General features: G+C 43.1%; 1 protein-coding gene and 1 non-coding gene across 2 annotated transcripts in view; both read left to right on the top strand.

The window, feature by feature from the left end:
• Nucleotides 1–206: 206 nt before the first annotated feature.
• ZFR (zinc finger RNA binding protein) overlaps nucleotides 207–20690 on the top strand; it is a 44376-nt gene continuing 23892 nt past the window's right edge. Inside the window, exons 1-8 of the mRNA XM_084833014.1 lie at nucleotides 207–426; nucleotides 583–667; nucleotides 9459–9741; nucleotides 10364–10508; nucleotides 15265–15483; nucleotides 17081–17328; nucleotides 18962–19153; nucleotides 19602–19884. Of these exons, the coding sequence (XP_084689140.1) occupies nucleotides 390–426; nucleotides 583–667; nucleotides 9459–9741; nucleotides 10364–10508; nucleotides 15265–15483; nucleotides 17081–17328; nucleotides 18962–19153; nucleotides 19602–19884 (1492 nt within the window). The 5' untranslated portion in view covers nucleotides 207–389. The remainder of the gene's footprint in view (nucleotides 427–582; nucleotides 668–9458; nucleotides 9742–10363; nucleotides 10509–15264; nucleotides 15484–17080; nucleotides 17329–18961; nucleotides 19154–19601; nucleotides 19885–20690) is intronic.
• On the top strand, nucleotides 8052–8190 carry LOC146352001 (small nucleolar RNA SNORA66). Its single transcript, XR_014788692.1, has one exon. It is a non-coding gene; the product is annotated as a small nucleolar RNA SNORA66 (small nucleolar RNA).

Raw genomic sequence — 20690 nt, 5'->3', positions numbered from 1 at the left:
CCAAGGTAATAATAATAAGATAAAAAGAGAACGGAGAAAATAAGGGTGGGCGGAACTACATTTCCCGGCGGCCTCCGCACCACCCATCGCACGCGCGCTCAGCCGGCTTCTAACCGCGTTCCTACCGAGGGGGCGCCACCGGAGCAAAGAACTGCATTTCCCATCGCTCCTTTCTCCCCCCCCACCCGAGCCTCGCAAAGCCGCGCATGCGTAACGGCGCGGCCTGGCTTCTCAGTTGCCGTTGAAACCTTGTCGGTGGGTAGTGTGGGAGGGGAAAGCAGATACGCCTCGGCAGTAGCGCGCGTGCGGCGGCGGCGGCGGCGACGGGGAACGAGTGAGCGACAGACGGAAAGTGTTTTAACCGCCGCCATTTCTGTCAGCCCGGACCCATGATTCCCATATGCCCGGTAGTCTCTTTCACCTATGGTGAGTAGCGGCCGTTGGCCAGCAGGTAGGAGTGGGGGAAGGGGAGGCGCCGGGGGGGGGGCGTTGAGGGGAAGGGCGACACATCGCTTCAGGCGCTGGCTCTGACTGCCCCCTTTCTCCCCCCCCTTTTCCCTTCACGCCATGTCGCTGCTGCAGTGCCCAGCCGGCTGGGGGAAGATGCCAAAATGGCCACCGGCAACTACTTCGGATTCACCCACACCGGGGCTGCTGCCCAGTATAGGTAAATGCGGGCCGGTGACGCCGCGCCGTGGAAATTTCCACCTCCTTCCTCGCGAGGAGCATTTCTGCGGGAGAGCTTTGGAAGGAGAAGCGCTTCTTCCTCTCCCTTTTCTTTTTACCCCGCCCAGACGCGTGTGTATATATTTGCGCGGACATGCATATTTATACGTCTCTGGTTGTGCCACCCCGCTCCCGTGAGAGGGAGGAGCCTCCCACATCGGGCTTCCTTACGACCTTACATGAAAAGGAGCGCTTGCGGTCAAGAGGCGGATCCGCCCCATCCGGACTTACGACCTCGCTGCCTGGCTTCGCTCCCCCGCGCCTTCAGTTCTTAATGCCTTGCAGCCCAATCTTATGCACGCATACCCAGCAAAGTGTACGCCCTACAGAGTCCAGCGGGGCTTGCTTCGAAGTAAATATGCGTAGGATTGCAGCTTTAAGACTGCAGTCCTATAACACTTACCTAGGAGTAAGTCCCACTGAATTCAGTGTGGCTTACGTCTGAGAAGATGTGCATAGGATTGTTGTAGTGGCTGATTTCAGTGCCTGCACACACACACACTCACTCTTCAGCAGACCCAGAAACAATATGTATTCTGACTTACATCTTCCACCCCAGCTGTCCAGTTCAAAGTGACTTTGTTCTCCCGTACATTCTGAATAGATTTGCTATTGCAGTTGTCTCGCCCCAAACAACTGCAAACCTCACAAATCATCAGTATACTGTGGAATCTTACAGTGCAATCCTATACATGTCTACTCTGAAGTAAGCTGCATTGAGTTCAATGAGAGCTTATTCCCAGGTAAGGATTGCAGCCTTAAAGACTTGATTTGTTGTGATCTAGGCATTGGTAGACTATCCATAAGGTCAGAAGGCTTTTTATAACTCAGCGCTTGGAACCTAAGATAATATAAGCATGTTCATGGAAGGAAAGTTTCCCACCTCCTCCCCCTTGCAGCTACCTGCACACCGCAAAAAACCTGTCTGGAGGACTCAAGGCCCCCTTGAACAATATGGTGGGAAAGGTATCTGCCTAATTTGGGGCAATTTCTTCCCAGCAAACTTTCCTTCCATGAGCTTCCTTAAGTTAACTTATAATATGGTCCAAGTCCAGTTCAATACTTGGTGCCCTGCTGTGAGAATGAAAGGTAAGAGAGTGGGTATAGTATCACCTACTTTCTTTCATGCAACTTTCATCTTCAATATGGTTTGAAAATGGGATAGTCAGTGAGGGAGAGTTAAAAACACCCTGGATGTTGGTGAGTGTTTCTGGAAGTGGCCTTTCCTTCTAGAGCTCTCTAGGTCCTCCACCTGTGAGAGAACAGCAGTGCAATATCATGTCTTTCTTTGAGGTCAACACTTCATGTATCTGATGAAGTGGACAGTGTCCATGAAAGCTTATGCCAAAATAAATTTGTTAGTCTTTAAGATGCCACAAGACTCTTTGTTGTTTTTGGTGCAACAGACTACCATGGCTACCCCTCTGGAAATTTCCTCAGTGATCCTTGTCCATTTGTATGAGTTTAGCGAGTACTGCATAAGGACTAGAAGGGTAGAATATATTTTTTGTATAAATTAATGGTTTTGCCACTTGCCATCTTGTATCGATTGCACAGTAATATTTGCATGGCATTATGTTTATGGAAGCAATTTGAACTGCATGTTTGTAAAACTATTTCTCAGCACTTGGGGTCTTTCATCACAAAACAGTGATGGGAAGCTTTTTGTTACGAATGAGCTTTTAAAAACCTTCATCTGTGAACACCGGGCAAGTTGGTGGGTCCTGTCACTGTACCCACTTCTGGAATTGGGCAACACCCCTTTTGAGACTGACAGAGTGGTGTGACAGTGGAGGACCCACTGTCAGCCTTTCCCAACCTGGTACCCTCCAGATATTTTTTACTTCAACTCCCACCAGACCCAGCCATCATATCTAATAGTCAGGAATTCTAGGAGTTGAAGTCCACAACATCTGGAAGGCACCAGGTTGGGGAAGAAGGGGGCATAGTAAACAATATGTTCAGTGTCTGTAAATAATTCAGGCTGCCAAATAGGGATGGGTGATTATTGCGTAGGTATGGCATGCATTTCTCCCACTTACTACTCTAGATCTTGCCTGTAGTTTTGTATGTGTGCGTGCCCACAAATTTTTAAGGATGCTCATTTCTAGTTGTAAATGGCAACTTTTGCTCTTAATCTGAAATGAGTCTTGCTGAATCAGGGCCAGCAACCAAACTGAATACCGACAAGACTGTGGATCCACAGTTGGCTACAGAATCAGACTCAAAGAGTGCTTATCAATGGGACCTTCTCAAGCTGGGGAGAGGTAACGAGTGGGGTACCGCAGGGCTCAGTCCTGGGCCCAGTGCTCTTCAACATTTTTATTAATGACTTGGAGGAGGAGGTGCAGGGAATGCTGATCAAATTTGCAGATGACACAAAATTGGGAGGGATAGCTAATACTTTGGAAGACAGAAACAAAATTCAAAGTGATCTGGATAGACTGGAGTGCTGGGCAGAAAACAACAGAATGGCATTTAATAGGGACAAATGCCAAGTTCTGCACCTAGGAAAAAGAAACCAAATGCACAGTTACAAGATGGGGGATACGTGGCTCAACCACACTACGAGCGAGAAGGATCTTGGAATTGTCGTCGATCACAAGCTGAATATGAGCCAACAATGTGATGTGGCTGCAAAAAAGGCAAATGCTATTTTGGGCTGCATTAATAGAAGCATAGCTTCCAAATCCCGGGAAGTACTAGTTCCCCTCTACTCAGCACTGGTTAGGCCTCATCTGGAGTACTGTGTCCAGTTCTGGGCACCACACTTTCAGAAGGATGCAGACAAACTGGAGAGGGTCCAGAGAAGGGCAACAAAGATGATCAGGGGACTGGAAACAAAGCCCTATGAAGAGAGACTGAAAGAACTGGGCATGTTTAGCCTTGAGAAGAGAAGACTGAGGGGAGATATGATAGCACTCTTCAAGTACTTGAAAGGTTGTCACAGAGAAGAAGGCCAGGATCTCTTCTTGATCATCCCAGAGTGCAGGACACGGAATAATGGGCTCAAGTTACAGGAAGCCAGATTCTGGCTGAACATCAGGAAAAACTTCCTGAGTGTCAGAGCAATACGACAATGGAACCAATTACCTGGGGAGGTGGTGGGCTCTCCTACACTGGAGGCCTTTAAGACGAGGCTGGACAGCCATTTGTCAGGGATGCTCTGACTTGGATTCCTGCATTGAGCAGGGGGTTGGACTCGATGGCCTTGTAGGCCCCTTCCAACCCTACTATTCTATGATTCTATGATTCTATAAGACAGAAGCTCAGTTAGTAGATCGTTCATCTGTCTGGTTAAGTGGCTTTCAACCTGCTCTAAATGGGGTTGCATTCTCCTAGAAGGAGCACATCTGTAGTGTGGGGGTGCTTTTACATCCAGCTCTGTCACTTGAGGTGCAAAAGTGGCCTTAGTGGCATGTGGTGTCTTTTATTGAGGTTCGGCTGATATACCAGCTACAATCCTACCTGGCCACAGATAGCTTGTCTACAGTTATCCATGCACTGGTAACCTCCAGTTACCATGCAAGGTTTTGATACATGGGGCTACCTCTGAAGATGATCCAGAAACTTCAGTTGGTACAGAATAGAGCAGCAAGGTTGGGACTGGCAGTTTTGAACGTATTATTCTAGCGCTCCGTCAACTGCACTGGCTGCCAGTCAGTTTCTGGGCCCTATTCAAAGTATCAGTGCTGATCTTTAAAAACTTTTAGGACCAGTCTACTTGAAGGAGCACCTTCTCCCGTATGTTCCTGCCTGATTGCTAAAATAGTCTTCATAGGCTCTTCTCTGGATGCTGTCCCTACAATGGTGCAGTGGGTGGTTACCAGGGAAAGAGCCTTCTCTGTAGAGGCCTCCTGTCTGTGGAATGCCCTTCCCAGGGAGATCCGCATGGCATCTTCATTGGTATACATTTAGACACCAGATTAAGATCTTCCCTTTCAGCCTTTAATCTTTAATCTGTTTTAATTTATATAAATTAAATTAAATTTTAAATATAAATTAAAATTTATTTAATAATAATTGCTAATTATTAATGTTACTACTGGTTCCTTAATGTTTTTAACATTTTAAAATGTTTTTAGTGTTTAATACTGTAGTATTTTGATACTTTTATTGTTATATTTGTGGGTATCTTGTTGTATTTTGGTTTTATGATTGTAATACTGCCCTAAGGGTATTTGCCAGTTAGGTTGGAATACAAATCTGACAAATAAGTACATGGTTCTTAAAACGCTATTCTTGTTAGCCCCCCCCCCCTTTTCATCTGCACTTTTCATTATTTTGTAGGTAGTGATAGTTGCAGCGATGGCTGAAACTGTTTTTTGCATAATAAGCTAGTTCAATCAGTCTTTCATTTGATGTTTACCTTTTATTTGATGTGGAAGACTTCGGATGTTTACCCTTTTTTAACTTTTTGTGGAAGGCGCGCTCAGTTGTATTTTTATACTTACGTTTTGAAGAGCCAATAATGGAAGCCTTTTTGCATAAATAAAAGGAGAAAATCACGTATCCTTTAAGACCCTGGTTTAAATCTTTCCTCAAGAGGAAATGGGGGAAAAGGAAAAAAGAAATAAGCCTCAAAATGGTACTGAAAAATAATAGGGAAATAGTAAATTTCCTAAATATGTTTTGGTGGAAACGTTCCTTGGAGGCACTGAAAGAACAACCAATCATAAGTCAAACAATAGAAAAATTCATCATACAAACTGCATGCAACATGCATAATGACTAATTATAATCAGGCCATATTAAAAAAAACCTTACAAACATGAAATTAGTCCATAACTGTGCTAATAATAAAACAAACTAATATGTATGTTAAGTACTTCGGAGATTAACTGTGATATAAATGCTATCTTATTTTTTGAGTTGGCAATATTTCCTTCATTTCCTTTTGGCTGCATCTAAAGTAATAGTTCAGTGTTCAGTAAGGTACAAGTATGCATTTTCCCGCTTAGGGCACAGTCCTATCGATTGTGTCCTCGCTGTTCATAAGCCTCCGAACTTGAAGGCTTCCAGTACAGGGTGGGAAGTGCAGCAGAGGCAATTGTCGCCTCCGTTGTGCCTCCCACTCTGCATTTTAACTAGATGGGCTTTTTTGCCCATCTACCTGGGCACTGCAGAAGGGGAGGGAAGGCAGCAGAGGAGGCCTGGGGATACAGTGTAACCAGACCTCTCCAGTCCCCTCCCACAGAAACGCCCTCTTTATCAAACGACCTTAGAGAGGCAGTTGGCATGGTTATCCCTGCGCTGGGTGGGGCGGGGGACAAGGGAGCGCAGATTCCTGGACCTGAGTTCGGAGCGCTGGATCTGGGAATCCAAAATATCCTATGGCCCCCCAGACTCTGTCTAGTGGCCATAGGATTGCTCCCTTAATTTTATGAATGGACTTTTAAATGAAACTTGAAACTGAATGACTTTTAAAGACATGAGAAATTACTTAACTTCTAAATAAAATTTTATTTTTAAACCCCTTGCCTAGCTTATCTGAAATGATTCTCAGTGAAAAGAAGGTATCTATGAACATGTAAGGCTACATCCATCCTTACACAAGTAGACTTGTACTCGATGGGAGTTTCCCTTATCCTCCTCCCTCCTGAAGCCCTCTGCACACACCCCGGAAGTACTCTAGAAGGAGTCCTAAACCTCTAGAGGCACACAGGGTGATTTTGGGGTCATGCTGGGAGCTATAGGTGGAGAGGGAAATTTCAGTCCTCCAGTGATTTCTGTTCTGTGGTGGAAGGACACCATTGGATACAACCCATAATCTGGAGATCATTGTCTGTCCGTCCCCCCCCCCCCCCGAATTGGGCTACTTCGTTAAGTTAGTGATTGGGAAATAGCCCTTCAAAATAACATCTTTGCATATTTATTAGATCAAAGCTTTAAGTTCTTGGTAGTGAAGATAAATAGAATAATAGGACCACTATTAAATGTCATGTCCTTTATAAATTCATTAAATTAACTTTGGCCTTTTGTAAAATTAGTATTTATCAGAGGTAAGCCTTGTGTCAGGGGTGTTTCTGAGCGCAGGGAGTGGGATAGCAGTTCAGATTCTGAAGAACCATCAGACGTGGGGGAGGTGTTTTCCCAGGCTGGTCCAGATACTGTATGAGTAGGCCTGCTTCTCAGGTTACAAATGTACAGATGGCTGAGCTTGAGGGTCCCTCCTCACCACCACCCCGCCCCTATGAGAGGCAGTGAATAGGAGGTTGACCTAATAGATGCCAGGCGCAAATGTAGAGCAAAGAGAGAGAAGGCGGAACTTAGACTGTCTACTGATTGGCCTTGCGTGAGAAGTTGCACTTAGAGGCCTCACGGGAAGAGAGTTAAGTTAGGCTAGCAAGACCAGATCGCCTCCCTCTTCAAACTGCCTGCTTTTGGATCCCCTGAAGGCATTCCTTGTAGATGGAGAGTTTCTCTGTGAATTTGCATCTGTATGACCCTGTGAAGTAATGAATTAAAAGCTGTAGACTGAAGCCCCTTGTCTGTATATGTTTGGACACTGAAGTGAAGTGGGGGCTAAGGGAATCGTGATACCTTGATTTTGGAAATTGCTGTACATTGAAATAAATTATCTAGTAATTTTCTTACCCCAAATGAGGCCCTAAATATAATGCTTTTACTGTTTCTGCCTCACTTATAGATGTTAAGTCACATGGGATGTGAAATGGTTATATCTGTAGGGTTTTAACAATTGGGACTGTATTCACTCAAAGCAGTTGCTTATTTACAGTAAACATTTGCATATTTCATGGCACACAGTCTTGAAGTAAGCATAGGCTCGGATCCAGAGAATTGCAAGTGCTAAGTGTTTCTACTCAAACGTAGGCCCAGTTCCATTTTATCGATATTGAGCAAGTATGCTGGTGTATGCTGCCCAATTGCTCCAGCTTGGCTCCTCCGGTCAACAGGAGTGATTAAACTAGCCAGGAAGTAACCAGCAAAATGAGGACAAAATGTGCAAGTCCCTAGGCATGATTAGAGTTGAAAAGAATCTTTAAAAATGTTGATTCAGTAATTAGTTTTTGTGTGTGCGTTGAGTGGGAAAAGAATGCTGTCAACAAAGAACAGGCAAGGAAGGTAAAGATAAATCTGTCATGATCAGACCAAAGAGTAGAAAAGAATTAAATGGCTGGTGGCAATTTCCATTGGTGTTTTGTTACCTGATGTTCAGCAAGCAGTCTCCTTTTGCACATCCAGTTTCTGAAAGATCAGCAGAAATTACTACTTCTTGCAAATATGCCTAGAACTAAAAGTTAGAGGAAGCATCTCTTCTCAGTCTCAGGTACAGCCATTCAAGTCCTACAGTGTTTGAGATCTTGCAAACTCGATCACTGGCTCTGCATACTGTGGCAGAAGCAAGGGGAACAGGTTTGCTAAAAAAAAGTTATGGTAACAGAACAATGTTGGCCTTAGAAATAATAATACCAAGGCTGTTCATTCTGTGCCATAACAATACACATTTTTCTCAAATGAAACACTTCAAATACTTCTAAAATCGTATTCTGTTAATTTGCTGCTTAATATTATAATGCATTTTTATTGAGCATTCTATAAGCATAGTTATCTGGGGCATTGTATTTAAGCATTATAAAAGGAATATAACAATACAGGCTCTATGAAGCAGAGTAAGTACGATAGCATTTCAGCATTTCTTGGATTCAGGATAGATGGCATTTTCAAATGAACTTGCCTGTTTGGGTTTATTATTTGACAGTTCTTGCATGGTCTTAAGAGTTGTCACTTACTACAGCTCCCAGCATTCCTGACCACTGGCCAAGCTGGCTGGGGTTGATGGGAGCTAAAGTCCAAAACATCTGGAGGACACCAGGTTGGGGAAGGCTGATGTATAGATTTACAGTTATATGAATTAATACAGCAATATGGTGCATACATATGCTTTCTCTGTAGGTGTGGGAGCAGGATGTGGAAGCACCATGCAGCTCTTTAGGAAAGCTGTACATCTTCAGGTTTTTTTTTTTCTAAAAATGATCTCCGATTTCCCAGGAGCATTATGGGAACCAATTTCTGATTTGTGTCTATGCTTTTATTGCACTGCTGAACAACTTGTTAAGTCTTTGCTATACAGTAATAGTTTTATATTGGAATGGAGGATGTTAAATAGTGCTTCAGTACTTTTCTTAGAAAATGCATGTTGCTACAAAGCCTAATAACTGACAATGATCTGTGGGGTGTGCGTAAAGCAGTGCTTACATACATCAAAATATCTCCCTTCAAAACACTGGGGGGGTTTTTTTGTTTAAAATGGTCATCAATTAAAGTTGCAATCCTAGAGGGTCTGTTCACATGCAATGGCAGCAAATCATGGGCTATTTAATTAACCCATAATTTGCGAGGTTGTGTGCTGTGTGGATGCCACTGCTGCTTTGGATATGCAACCTCCAGTCGTCCCGATCATACATTGCTTTGCGTTATTCATGGGTTAAGCAACCCAAAGTTAACCTAAGAACCCTCTGGAGCAGATTTGGGCAGCTGCAAGAGGAGGGGGAATCTGCTCCATTGGTAGATAACATTCCACTGGTGGTCAGATGCAATTGGATGTCTCCTTAAGGCTTACTTTATACTGTTATCAGTCAGATTGTGTTTCTAATTTAGTTTAACCTTTTTCAAGTATGCTTAAGCCTGGATAGTTTTTAAGAGCTTAGCTGTTGCGTATCAGACATCATTATTTCATAGTCATACTTCTTGTCCTTTTCCTATTACAGCCAGCAGCCAGCTTCAGGTGTAGCTTATTCCCATCCAACTACAGTTGCAAGCTACACTGTCCATCAGGCCCCTGTAGCTGCGCACACAGTTACTGCTGCCTATGCCCCAGCAGCAGCAACAGTTGCAGTAGCTAGGCCTGCTCCAGTGGCTGTTGCAGCTGCTGCAACAGCTGCAGCCTATGGAGGTTACCCTACAGCACACACAGCAACAGACTATGGTTATACACAGAGGCAGCAAGAAGCTCCGCCGCCGCCACCTCCAGTCACCACGCAAAATTACCAGGTAAGTGTATTTAAAGAAGAAAATGTCATTCATTTCCTACTTCTGCTGTTGTGCAATTCAGTCTTTTTCCTCTTGAAAGTGGTGGCTAATAAGATAAGGTCAGAATCAGAATGTATATGTATAATTATCTCAGGTGTCTGTGCTCTGCTGCATGCAGTTGAGGTCAGTAACTAAATCCTGGAAACATGCTGGAGCAAAGCTGTGCAATTTGTTCAAGTATTTAGGACCACAGAAGAGATTTTGGGGGTAATCACATATTCTAATATATCTTTGAAATCAGGAAGATTAAAAAATTGAAACAATTTTTCAAAAGAAATTCTCTTGAACAGATGTGGGATTGCATGTGGGGAGTTGCTGGGCGAGGGCGAAATAGTCCAAATTTGGGCTTGGATTCTGAGATAAGTTAAGGAAGTACACAGAAAGCAAATTTCCCATCCCCGCCTCATCCAGCAGGGCCAGCCAGCACCCCAGGGATACTTTTCGGATATCACAGTAATCCTTGTATTGGGGAGGAGAGGAGCCTTTCCTTCCATGAACTTTCTTAGATTAACTTCTCTTAGTGTCCAAGCCCATATGCCCAAGGGAAAAACTGATGTCCTCAATTTTCCCCCTGTTTCTTCAGGACACCTATTCATACGTTAGATCCACTGCCCCAGCTGTAGCTTATGACAGCAAGCAATATTATCAGCAACCCACAGCAACTGCAGCTGCAGTGGCAGCAGCTGCCCAGCCACAGCCTTCTGTAGCTGAATCTTACTACCAAACAGGTAGGTTGCATGCTTGCTTTGAAAGCATTTTAAATATGTTTAATGTTTATTTTAGAGAACTCTAGCTTTGTTGTTGTGATATATTCACAAATGTGCTAAATGGTTTTTTTCTTCTGAAGATGCTCAGAACCTAATAGTTTAGAGAAACTAGTTTTTAATGGTTAACTCTTCTTAATGTGGAGTAATGTTTGTAGAGCAGTGAAAGACTAGGTCTGCATATCTTACAATCCTCAAATGCGCAGAAGCCAGGGAAATGCAAAAGTTTAGCTATTAACTATCACTGCTTCTTCATCCCCTAATGATGCTAATATGGCTACACATAACAAAGGAGAGACCATGTAACATAATAACTTCCAGAACAGGACTGCAGATTGGACCCCTGACCTCAGGGCCAGGGGCCCAATCCAGCCCTCCTTGGATTCCAATCAGGCCCTCTGGGGTTTTCAGAAGGCTATGCCACCTTCCCTTGGCCCCACCCCCTTTCCCACAACCACCAGTCTTTGGGTGGTTTCGGTGTTTCTCCCATTCTAAAAGTTTGAAATGCCTCTCTTTAGGCTTAGTTACTAGCAATAAGAACTTTAAGCTAAAATATGCTGGTATTTTTGGCCCTGCCCCCTTTGCCTCCAGCCGTGACCACTACTGGAATGCGGCCCCTTGAAAGCTTCTCCAAAATGGAATTTGGCCCTTGGGATGAAAGAGGTTCTGCACCCCTGTTCTATAATACGGCAGTATGACTGTTAGTCATTCCTTACATTCAGGACTTGCAGTACTTTGCAACTTTACTGCTCGTCTCTAAATGTAATGCTGAAGCTTTCTTAGCATCCCTGTGTCCACTGAGGTGGGCCCTCAGGTAGTCCTTCCTTGATGTTGTAGCAGATGTTGCAGCTTTGTCCTTGATTGGCAAAGTGGAGCTGTGTAGGATACTGGGATAACATCCTCTTACTTTTATAGATGGTCCATGAATAATGACAACGCAGTGGTAAGGGCAGAGCTACTGCTCAATTATCAGAAACAGAGGTTGCATGCTGTTATGAATTGCTTAAGAAGTAGTACTAGGATCAAAGGACTTGAGTTTAAGATTAGCATATAAACTGGATTTAGGAGTCTAGGTTACGTTTGGGATGCTTAGTTGACATTTTATAGTTACTTTTTGAGGAACACAAGCACCTGTGGATGAAAAAGCTTGTATTTTTGGAAACGGAAGAATCCTGTATGTTTGCTATATAGCATGTATAATGGGTAAGCAGCCATAATAACGGTGTTATGGTAGAACGCAAGAACAGTTTTCTAAGTTTTTTCTTTGTGGTCCAGCTGTTATCATTTCTAACAACATGAGGTACATACTTCACTAGTATAAACACTATATTCTGATTTTATGTAAGGGTACAAAGTGCTAGGTTCACTTTAACAGAATGTGAAGTCTGCACAGTTGTTGGGGGGTTTGTCTGGGGGGGATGAATTTATTTATTTATAGTATGTGTGTGTTTATATTTTTAAAATATATATTTTAAAAACTGGCTGGGATATGTCATGGTTGCTTCCCAGTGATCTTGAAAGTTTGAGATTGCCTGCAGAGTCTCATCAGCTGATTCTCTTAGCAGTCAGCAAGTCAGTCCGTTAGTGCAGTACTCACTGAGCTGGAAAGCTTGAGCATACGTCAGTTCATTAATCTTAACTGTTGACTGTCTCTAGTGTCATCATCATAAACAAAAGATATTCTAAGAGCAAGTAAGGAGGGCTTTTTCTGCTGTGGCACCCCGGCTGTGGAATGAGCTCCCTAGTGAGGTTCGCCTGGCACCTACATTGTATTCCTTTCGGCGCCAGGTGAAGACCTTTTTTGTTTTTCCAGGCATTTTAGCATTTTAGCTTTCTAGACTTTTAGCTTTGCTGTTTTAAATCTGTATTTTAAATTCCTGCACCACTGCTAGGTTTTATTGTGGTTGTATTGTTATATTGTGGTTGTATTAAACATGTGGTTTAATGTTCTATATATTTTATATTGTTTTATTGTGTGCCATTTGGTTTTAATTTTTGTGAACTGCCCAGAGAGCTTCGGCTATTGGGCGGTATAGAAATGAAATAAATAAAAGTAAGGGAGCAATCCTATGGCCACTAGACACTGTCTAGAGGGCCATAGGATTTTTTGATTTTGGGAAACTAAGGTTGGAGCCAGGGCTGTGGTGTTGGTTCGCATAAATCGTGCTCCTTGCCCCATCCCCCTCATACCCAGTGTGGTTCTCTCTGTGCTAGTTACATCTCTGCCCTCAAAAATAGCACGCAGAGATGGGAAAAAGGGGGCAGTCCCAGGGATAGGAGGAGACCGTGGAAGTTGCTTTATAGAGCTTCCTGTGTGTGTCCTGGCCTCCCCCTCTCCTGCTCCGAAGCTTCCTGGGTATGCAGGCGAAATTGCCTGTCTAGCCAAAAATGCAGGGTGGATGGAGCACAGAGGCTAGGATTGCCTCTGTGGTCCGGCTACCCTGCATTGGATAGTCATCAGCCTCCGAGTTTGGAGATTGATGACTATGTCCATAGGATTGCATCCTTAATTGACAGAGACCTTACTAAGCAAAAAAAAAAAAAAAAGTTATTGTTGGCCTATTGAGTAGACAGTGAGTTGACACAATTTTATGTAGTTAGAGGATACCAATGCGATATCAAATAGTATAGGCCTTGTTTTGTTCTCAGCATTTGGGCAGGGGGGTCTGTTTGTTAGGTAAAATCTTCAGCCATTCTAAATTTTAAAATGCTGGAGACCAACCTTTTCTGTTACTGTGTCACAAATTGTGGCCAAAGCATGAGAGAGTGCCACTCTAATGCACGCTATTTTACATTTGCCTTGGTGCTCTTTTGACTCTAGTTAGGGATGTACGAAAGTCACTTACCTGGTCCCGCAGCTTGCTTCGCGGTGGGGGGGAGGGGCTTCAGTTCTCCCCCCGAAGTTCAGGCCGGGGGGGGAGGCACCCCGCCTCGCCCGGCCAAAATTCAGGCCGGGGGGGGGAGGCGCCCCGCCTCGCCTGGCCGAAATTCAGGCCGTCTGCCCGGCCACGAAATACAAAAGTGAAAAAAACACACACACACAAACGTGATAGGCTACGTAACGATTTACGTAGCCTATCACGGCTAGATTTCCAAAGTCAGCCGTGATAGGCTATGTAAATTTTTACGTAGCCTATCACAGGTGACTTGGGGGGGGGGGGAAGCGCATACGCAAATGGCGGCGCCCATGGGCGCCGCCATTTGCGTACGTGCTTTTTTTTCCCCAAAGTCACCCGTGATAGGCTACGTGACGATTAGACTTTGGAAATCTAGCCATGATAGGCTACGTAAATCGTTACGTAGCCTATCACGTGTTTGTTTGTTTTTTTACTTTATTTTGTAATGGCGGTGGCGGCAGCCAGTCAGAAGACTGGCCGCCGCCCCCGCCGAAACGCCGCCGGGACTTGCCGCAGAGAGGGACATTCGAGGGAGGTAAGTCCCATCCCGGGGGGGGGGGGGATTTCACCAACAATTTCACGGGGCCGAATGCATTGGCATTCGGCCTCCCTGAGCTTCGTGGAGAAATTCTCCGACATCCCTAACTCTAATCTACTCAGATAGGGAGCAAGCAGCAGTGAAGAAGCAGGCAGGAGTTCATCAGGTATGCATGCATGCCTGAGGCTGCCCTTTAGCCAGGTGTTTTAAATCTGTACTATAGAAAGTTAATAGAGAGGAACAAAGTTAACATTATTTTTCAGAAATCCTTCTGATTCCATTAGTACAGTGTTTGTAATAATGCAGTGTGTGCTTAAAAGCTATAGAAGTGCCATGGGTGAAGCTTAAAGGTAGGGAGGAATGTGTGCCCTTATTTTCTGCCTTATTCAGTGACTGGTGAATGGACCTGGCTTCTCACGGGTGGGAGTAGCCCTTACATTGATACACTGAATCCTTCAAGGAAACTTACCAGCTGTCATAGTTGGACAAATTGTGCCCGCCCCATCTGAGTGAAGCCATGCCCACTGACACCCCTAGGCACAGCCCCTGCCATGGTGCACCCCTGTAGCCTCCTGAAGGAAGGGGCTGCCCCACAGCAGGGGGAAGATCAGGCATATAACTGTGTCCCTCGACCTACTAATCTGCTGTGGCTTCAAACTGTGTGGAGTACAGAGCTATGTGCTAGTTAGTGAAGTCTGCCCCCAGTGGCTGAAAATCTAACTGCAAGCTTCAACCAAATGGACACACTTACATTAATTAAAAATAATGCATTTTAAAAACAAAATAACACTGAAATGCATATTCCTAGGCTTCCCTAGTATACATGCCACATTTCAAGTGTGTAGCTTTCACAGTCTTGGAGCTATGGTGATGGCGGACAGACAGAAAGACGTACAGAGACACATCCTCTAATACAATTATAGATAATAATATGGTTAAAATTTGCGGTGCTCAATCATGACGCAGTTTGGTTGAAATCAATGAAATGGTATTGAAGCAGTAAATCTTTAAAAATTGTGAATGGCTGCCATTTTGTTTGAAGATGGTGGACAAATTTTTCACTATGCCTAAAACCATCCCAGACGGAGGTAGAACAAATCCTAAAAGTTTCCTAACAACCGGATATACAGTTTTCGAGTCCATCGAGGATATGCAGACAAAGACTTCCTTTTATTTATAGATATAGATATATATAGATAAGGTGATGTAAAAATTGTTTTATAAATTGCAGTTGTAGAATTTTTGAAGTTTTCAGCATGTAACTTTGTTCTTTTATCTTAATTAGCTCCAAAAGCCGGCTATAGCCAAGGAGCAACTCAGTATACTCAAGCCCAGCAGACTCGACAGGTGACAGCCATAAAACCAGCCACTCCAAGTCCAGCAACCACTACTTTCTCCATATATCCCGTATCTTCCACTGTGCAACCAGTTGCAGCTGCAGCTACTGTTGTTCCCTCCTATACTCAAAGTGCTACATACAGTACAACAGCAGTTACTTACTCTGGTGAGTAATGCGTAAAGAGAGAGTACTACAGGCTAGAAATGCAATTCAGATGTCTGAGATGCTGAGGTTAGAGCTGTACTAATACCGTATCGTATTAAACATGTGGATTCTTCAGGAAAAGTCAGGTTCTGTACTCAAAATAAAATACATACTTGGGAATGTTTGCTTTCCCTAATGTGTAGCCTGATCTTATGCATGTTTACCCAGAAGTAAGTCACACTGTGTCCAATAGGACTTACTCCAGGGTATGTGTAGGAGTGCAGCTTTAGATTCTTTGATACTGACAGGAACTACTGAAAGAGAGAGAAGATGGTAGGCTGTGAGTACAGGATGTGTGGGAACAAGTTGTTCTTTAAACCACAGAAGACCTCTGTTTTGTCCCTTTAGCAAATACAGGATTTTTAAAACTTATGTAACCATTTGTTGTTGTTCAGTCGTTAAGTCGTGTCCGACTCTTCGTGACCCCATGGACCATAGCACACCAGGCCTTCCTGTTCTCCGCTCTTTCCTGGAGTGTGCTCAAATTCATATTCATTGCATCGGTGATGCTATCTAGCCATCTCATCCTCTGCCGTCCCCTTCTCCTGTTGCCTTCAATCTTTCCCAGCATCAGGGTCTTTTCCAGGGAGTTTTCTCTTTGCATTAGGTGGCCAAAATATTTGAGCTTCAGCTTCAGTATCTGCCCTTCCAATGAGCAGTCAGGGTTGATTTCCTTTAGGATGGACTGATTTGACCTCCTTGCAGTCCAGGGGACTCATAAGAGTCTTCTCCGGCACCACAGTTCGAAGGCATCAATTCTTCGGTGCTCAGCCTTCCTTATAGTCTAGCTCTCACAGCCATACGTTGCTACTGGGAAAACCATAGCTTTGATTATGCGGACCTTAGTTGGCAAGGTGATGTCTCTGCTTCTTACTATGCTGTCTAGGTTTGCCATAGCTTTCCTCCCAAGGAGCAAGGCTAGAAATGCCTTACATGACTGCCAAGATTATCAGTACTCTCTTCTGTGCAGCTGGTGTGCAGACTACTTACACTTTGCTATAATCTGACAGATTTCTAACTTCAAGAGAGCAGATGAGAAGCTTTGTGGAATTTTTGACAGTGGTTCCTCAAGGAAATAAGGCAGTGAATGAAAAAGATTGGGGAATGTATGATTGAAGTAAAGAAATATTAAATTCCCTTTTTTTCTGGCATAAACGGATCCTACAAGGTGTAGTGGGAAGCTACTGCTACTCAGAGCTAAGCTCACCATCCTAGTTAATAAAGCCTTTGTAAGCGCTCTCGTTCACGACCTCCCTCCATGTTTCCCTGAAACAATGCATCAGTGCTGGCTACACTGATATAAACAATAATATATTGCTTTTGTGACTTGCAAGTAACTCCTCTCTGCACTGGTATTGCTTGGCGATGTGGGTTGTGATGAAGAAGATTCGTTTCACATTAAGTACCAATTTTATCCATATTATGTTGATGCTAAAATGCTTCTTATTTAAAGGTTAATTTCTAGGATATATCCCGCCAAAGCATTAGGCACTTAATTACAATATTCAAATTGTCTAACTTTAATGCACACAATTCATATCTTTTTTATTATTTAAAGGTACATCTTACTCTGGCTATGAGGCGGCAGTATATTCAGCTGCATCATCTTATTATCAACAGCAGCAGCAGCAGCAGAAACAGGCGGCGGCAGCTGCTGCTGCTGCCGCTGCGACAGCTGCCTGGACAGGGACCACCTTTACTAAAAAGGCACCATTCCAAAATAAACAGTTGAAACCAAAACAACCTCCCAAACCACCCCAGATCCACTATTGTGATGTTTGTAAGATCAGCTGTGCTGGACCACAGGTACCATTATTTTTTTTCTATTGGGGGCTTAATTGTTTTCTAAAATGAAACAATTTTTAGATTGCAGATATCCAGGAAGGGGTTCAAGACATTTTTGGCTCCAAAGCTATTTTGGTTAAAATAGGGTACAATTGAAGTTTGTTCTTTTAAGTAGTGCTTGCATTCAATAGTGCTTGCATTCAAAATGTTGGCCAGAATCTGAAGTGCTACATTAGACTTGCCCAAGGGCTAGTACACATCCAGTGGGGTTTAGACTTGTTACAAAAACAAAAAATAAAGCAGACACCACATGATATGTCACAAAGGACTTCTTACAACTCCTTTTAGTTTCAATGGCCTTTTGCAGTGCAGCGACTTCCAAGAAACACAAGTTCAAAGCGCTCAGCTGTCATCACCAGCAGATAGTACAGAGGGAGATGAGAGGGGAAGCAGGGCCATTCTGCCAGCCCTGCTGAAAGATTACTTAATTTTTTCCTCTTCTCATTTCTTTTTTCTGGTGTGCTGTGTCTTTAGATTGTAAGGCTGCGAGCTGGGAATGTTTTAGGAGCCTTTTTGGCTGAGGAGCAGGATAAAAATACTTTAAATACTAAAAATTAATAATATAATACGGAATAGTTATATGGAACTTTGGATGCTGGCCGTTGTTTAGTGTAATTTCAAACATTCTGGGCATTGTTCCTTCCTTAAATCAAATAAATTAACTATTTGGCCTATAATGCTTAAAGTAGGGGTCCCCAACCTTTTCTGGTCAGTGGACGCATTTGGAATTTTGAGAGTGTTGTGGGTGTTCTCACAAAATGACCACCCTTAGGGGTGCTTACTTATTCGCAAAATGTCCGCCTTGGTGGACATGGCTGGTCACAAAACACCCATTTCCCAGAAGGCAGACTGGGATCCAAAACACAAAACCACTCTTTTCAGCCCACAATGTTCTGCTCCAACACCCATTTCATAGAAGGCAAACTGATGAGGCTCAGAAAGCTCGGCCAAGAAATGTGAGTACAATGCAGAGATGGGGTCAGAGCCCCAAATGCCAAATCATCTATTTGCCCCCACAAAGCATAACAAAATGCCCGTTTCACAGAAGGCTGGCTGATGATGCTCAGAGAAACATGCATGTAAAACACAGCACACACCCTTATCCAAAAAAACCTCCAACCCTCGGACAAAACACACACCATGCCAAAGCAAACCAGCAATACCAGCAATTTTGATTATTCTGTTTGTCTAGTTTGGAAATGGTTGGATGTAATAGAAAGATATTTAGAAGCAATTGAACAGAATAAAATTTAAATTGAATACCTTTTATTTTCCTTAACTGTGAATCTACATACATCTTATATGGGCTGGGTTATAAGATAGGTTTGATTGGTGTTGTTGGGTTTTCTAAACAATCAGACCAAACTGTCCAGCTGTAATTATGTGTGTGATTAGGAGATATGTATTTTCTGGGTACATTTCTGCCTTTTACTGTTGAAAGTTGTGGTGGTTGTAGCAAATATTTTGCCCTTGTGAAATCAAGCTGTTAATAGTTCTTATGTTTTCTTTCTGTGCTTTGCTTTTTCAGTGACATGAATAGCATAATAAATGTACTGATTTGTATATTTTACACTTTTTATGACAATTTAAACAGACTTACAAAGAACATTTGGAGGGACAGAAACATAAAAAGAAAGAAGCGGCATTGAAAGCATCGCAGAACACCACCAGCAACAGTTCTTCTGCTCGTGGAACTCAGAACCAGCTACGGTGTGAGCTCTGTGATGTGTCTTGTACAGGAGCTGATGCCTACGCTGCTCATATTCGTGGAGCCAAGCACCAGAAAGTAAGCCCCCCACCCCCCGCCAACCCTCAGTTCTTTTTCCAAAAGTTTGTTAGGTTTGGCTTGCAAAAGGGTCTTTTGGCTAGACTTCTTAAGACAACAAGTGCAATTGGGATGATTTACACTGAATAATAGTATTGTCGATTCAATATGGGATGTGTGCTCCAGAAGTTAAGGCTTTTAGGTCAGCTTCAGATATTATGGAGGCTACCAAGCTGCTGCCATTAAGACGCTGCTGCTTAATGGCAGCAGCTTCATACAGGACCGTAATATTTGTATTAGAACCCATTAGAGTTTTCTCATATCCTCTAAATTAATGTTTACTGTGAATGCTGTTGAAGGTTCGTTAAACCTACATTTCCTCCGCTTAAAAGTACAAACAGGATTCTGTGTAGATATGTTTAGATTTGAGTTAGATCCTTCTATTAACTATTTTTATTGGTGGTTCTAGGTAGTTAAGCTGCACACTAAACTTGGTAAACCCATTCCTTCAACTGAACCAAACGTCGTCACCCAAGCTACGTCTGCAGCTTCTGCTTCCAAGCCAGCAGCTGTCTCTTCAAATATTGCAAGTAGCAGTAGCACTGTGAATTCCTCTGTTGCATCTTTGGCAGTGAAAATTCTTACTCCCTCTGCCAATGTGCTACTTAGTACAACATCCAACAACAAAGCACCAATAGTTCCAGCTAACATTGCTGTAAAGAAGATATCTACACCCAAAATTAACTTTGTTGGCAAGTATAGAGATCTTCATTGTGAAGATCATCAAACTATGTACATTTTAAACCTATTCATATATAATCTTAGAATTGTGCATTATTTAATACCTTTGGTATGATTTTGACTACCAGTGGGAATTTTGGAGTGTTCTCTACTGCATCATTTTAATACACAGTCCATTAAATTGAACAGATGTTTGCAGTTGCAAACCCTGTCTCTCCCCCGCCCCCTGGAAATCTTTCCAAACTATTGTCTCCAGTGTTTCTAGTCACACACAGAAAGTACCTCTCAAAAGTTGTAGGAAAATATTTTATAAAACCTGCTCTGTTCCAACACACTTTTAATTAAAGATAATGTTGAGTATGGAGTTGCCATGCAACGCATCTCCTAAAAGTTTTAAGTAGCACTTTTTCAATAGCTTCCATAGTTATACTGTTGATTGGATTTTGTTTGGTCAGTTTAAAGCCTTGTACACAATTATTTGGCCCTCTTGAGTTTTCCACTGATAAAAGCCCCAGTGTCATGAATACAGTTTGCAGTCCTGAGAACATTGACTATTTGTCTCCAGCTAAAGAAAATCATACTATTTTTAAACTTGTATTTTATTCATTTTAGCTGTTGAAAATTTCTGATCATTATAGTATTACTTGTTAATTGCTAATGTACTATGTTTTATTTTAAGTTTTATGATGGATTTACAGAATATCGGCAGGAGCAATGCAAACATTGGATTGTGTGGTTTATGGGCTCCGAGGTTGGAAACAGAGCCCAGAAACCATGTTGCCTGCCCACTCCCCCTTGTAGCCACTGCGGTTCTGGC

This window comes from Heloderma suspectum, chromosome 2 (genome assembly GCF_057233095.1).
Source record: "Heloderma suspectum isolate Gila_16-S chromosome 2, 16-S_ref, whole genome shotgun sequence".
Lineage (NCBI taxonomy): Eukaryota > Metazoa > Chordata > Lepidosauria > Squamata > Helodermatidae > Heloderma > Heloderma suspectum.
The sequence above is the reverse complement of the archived record's forward strand: the minus strand, read 5'-3'. Positions and strand labels throughout refer to the sequence as shown.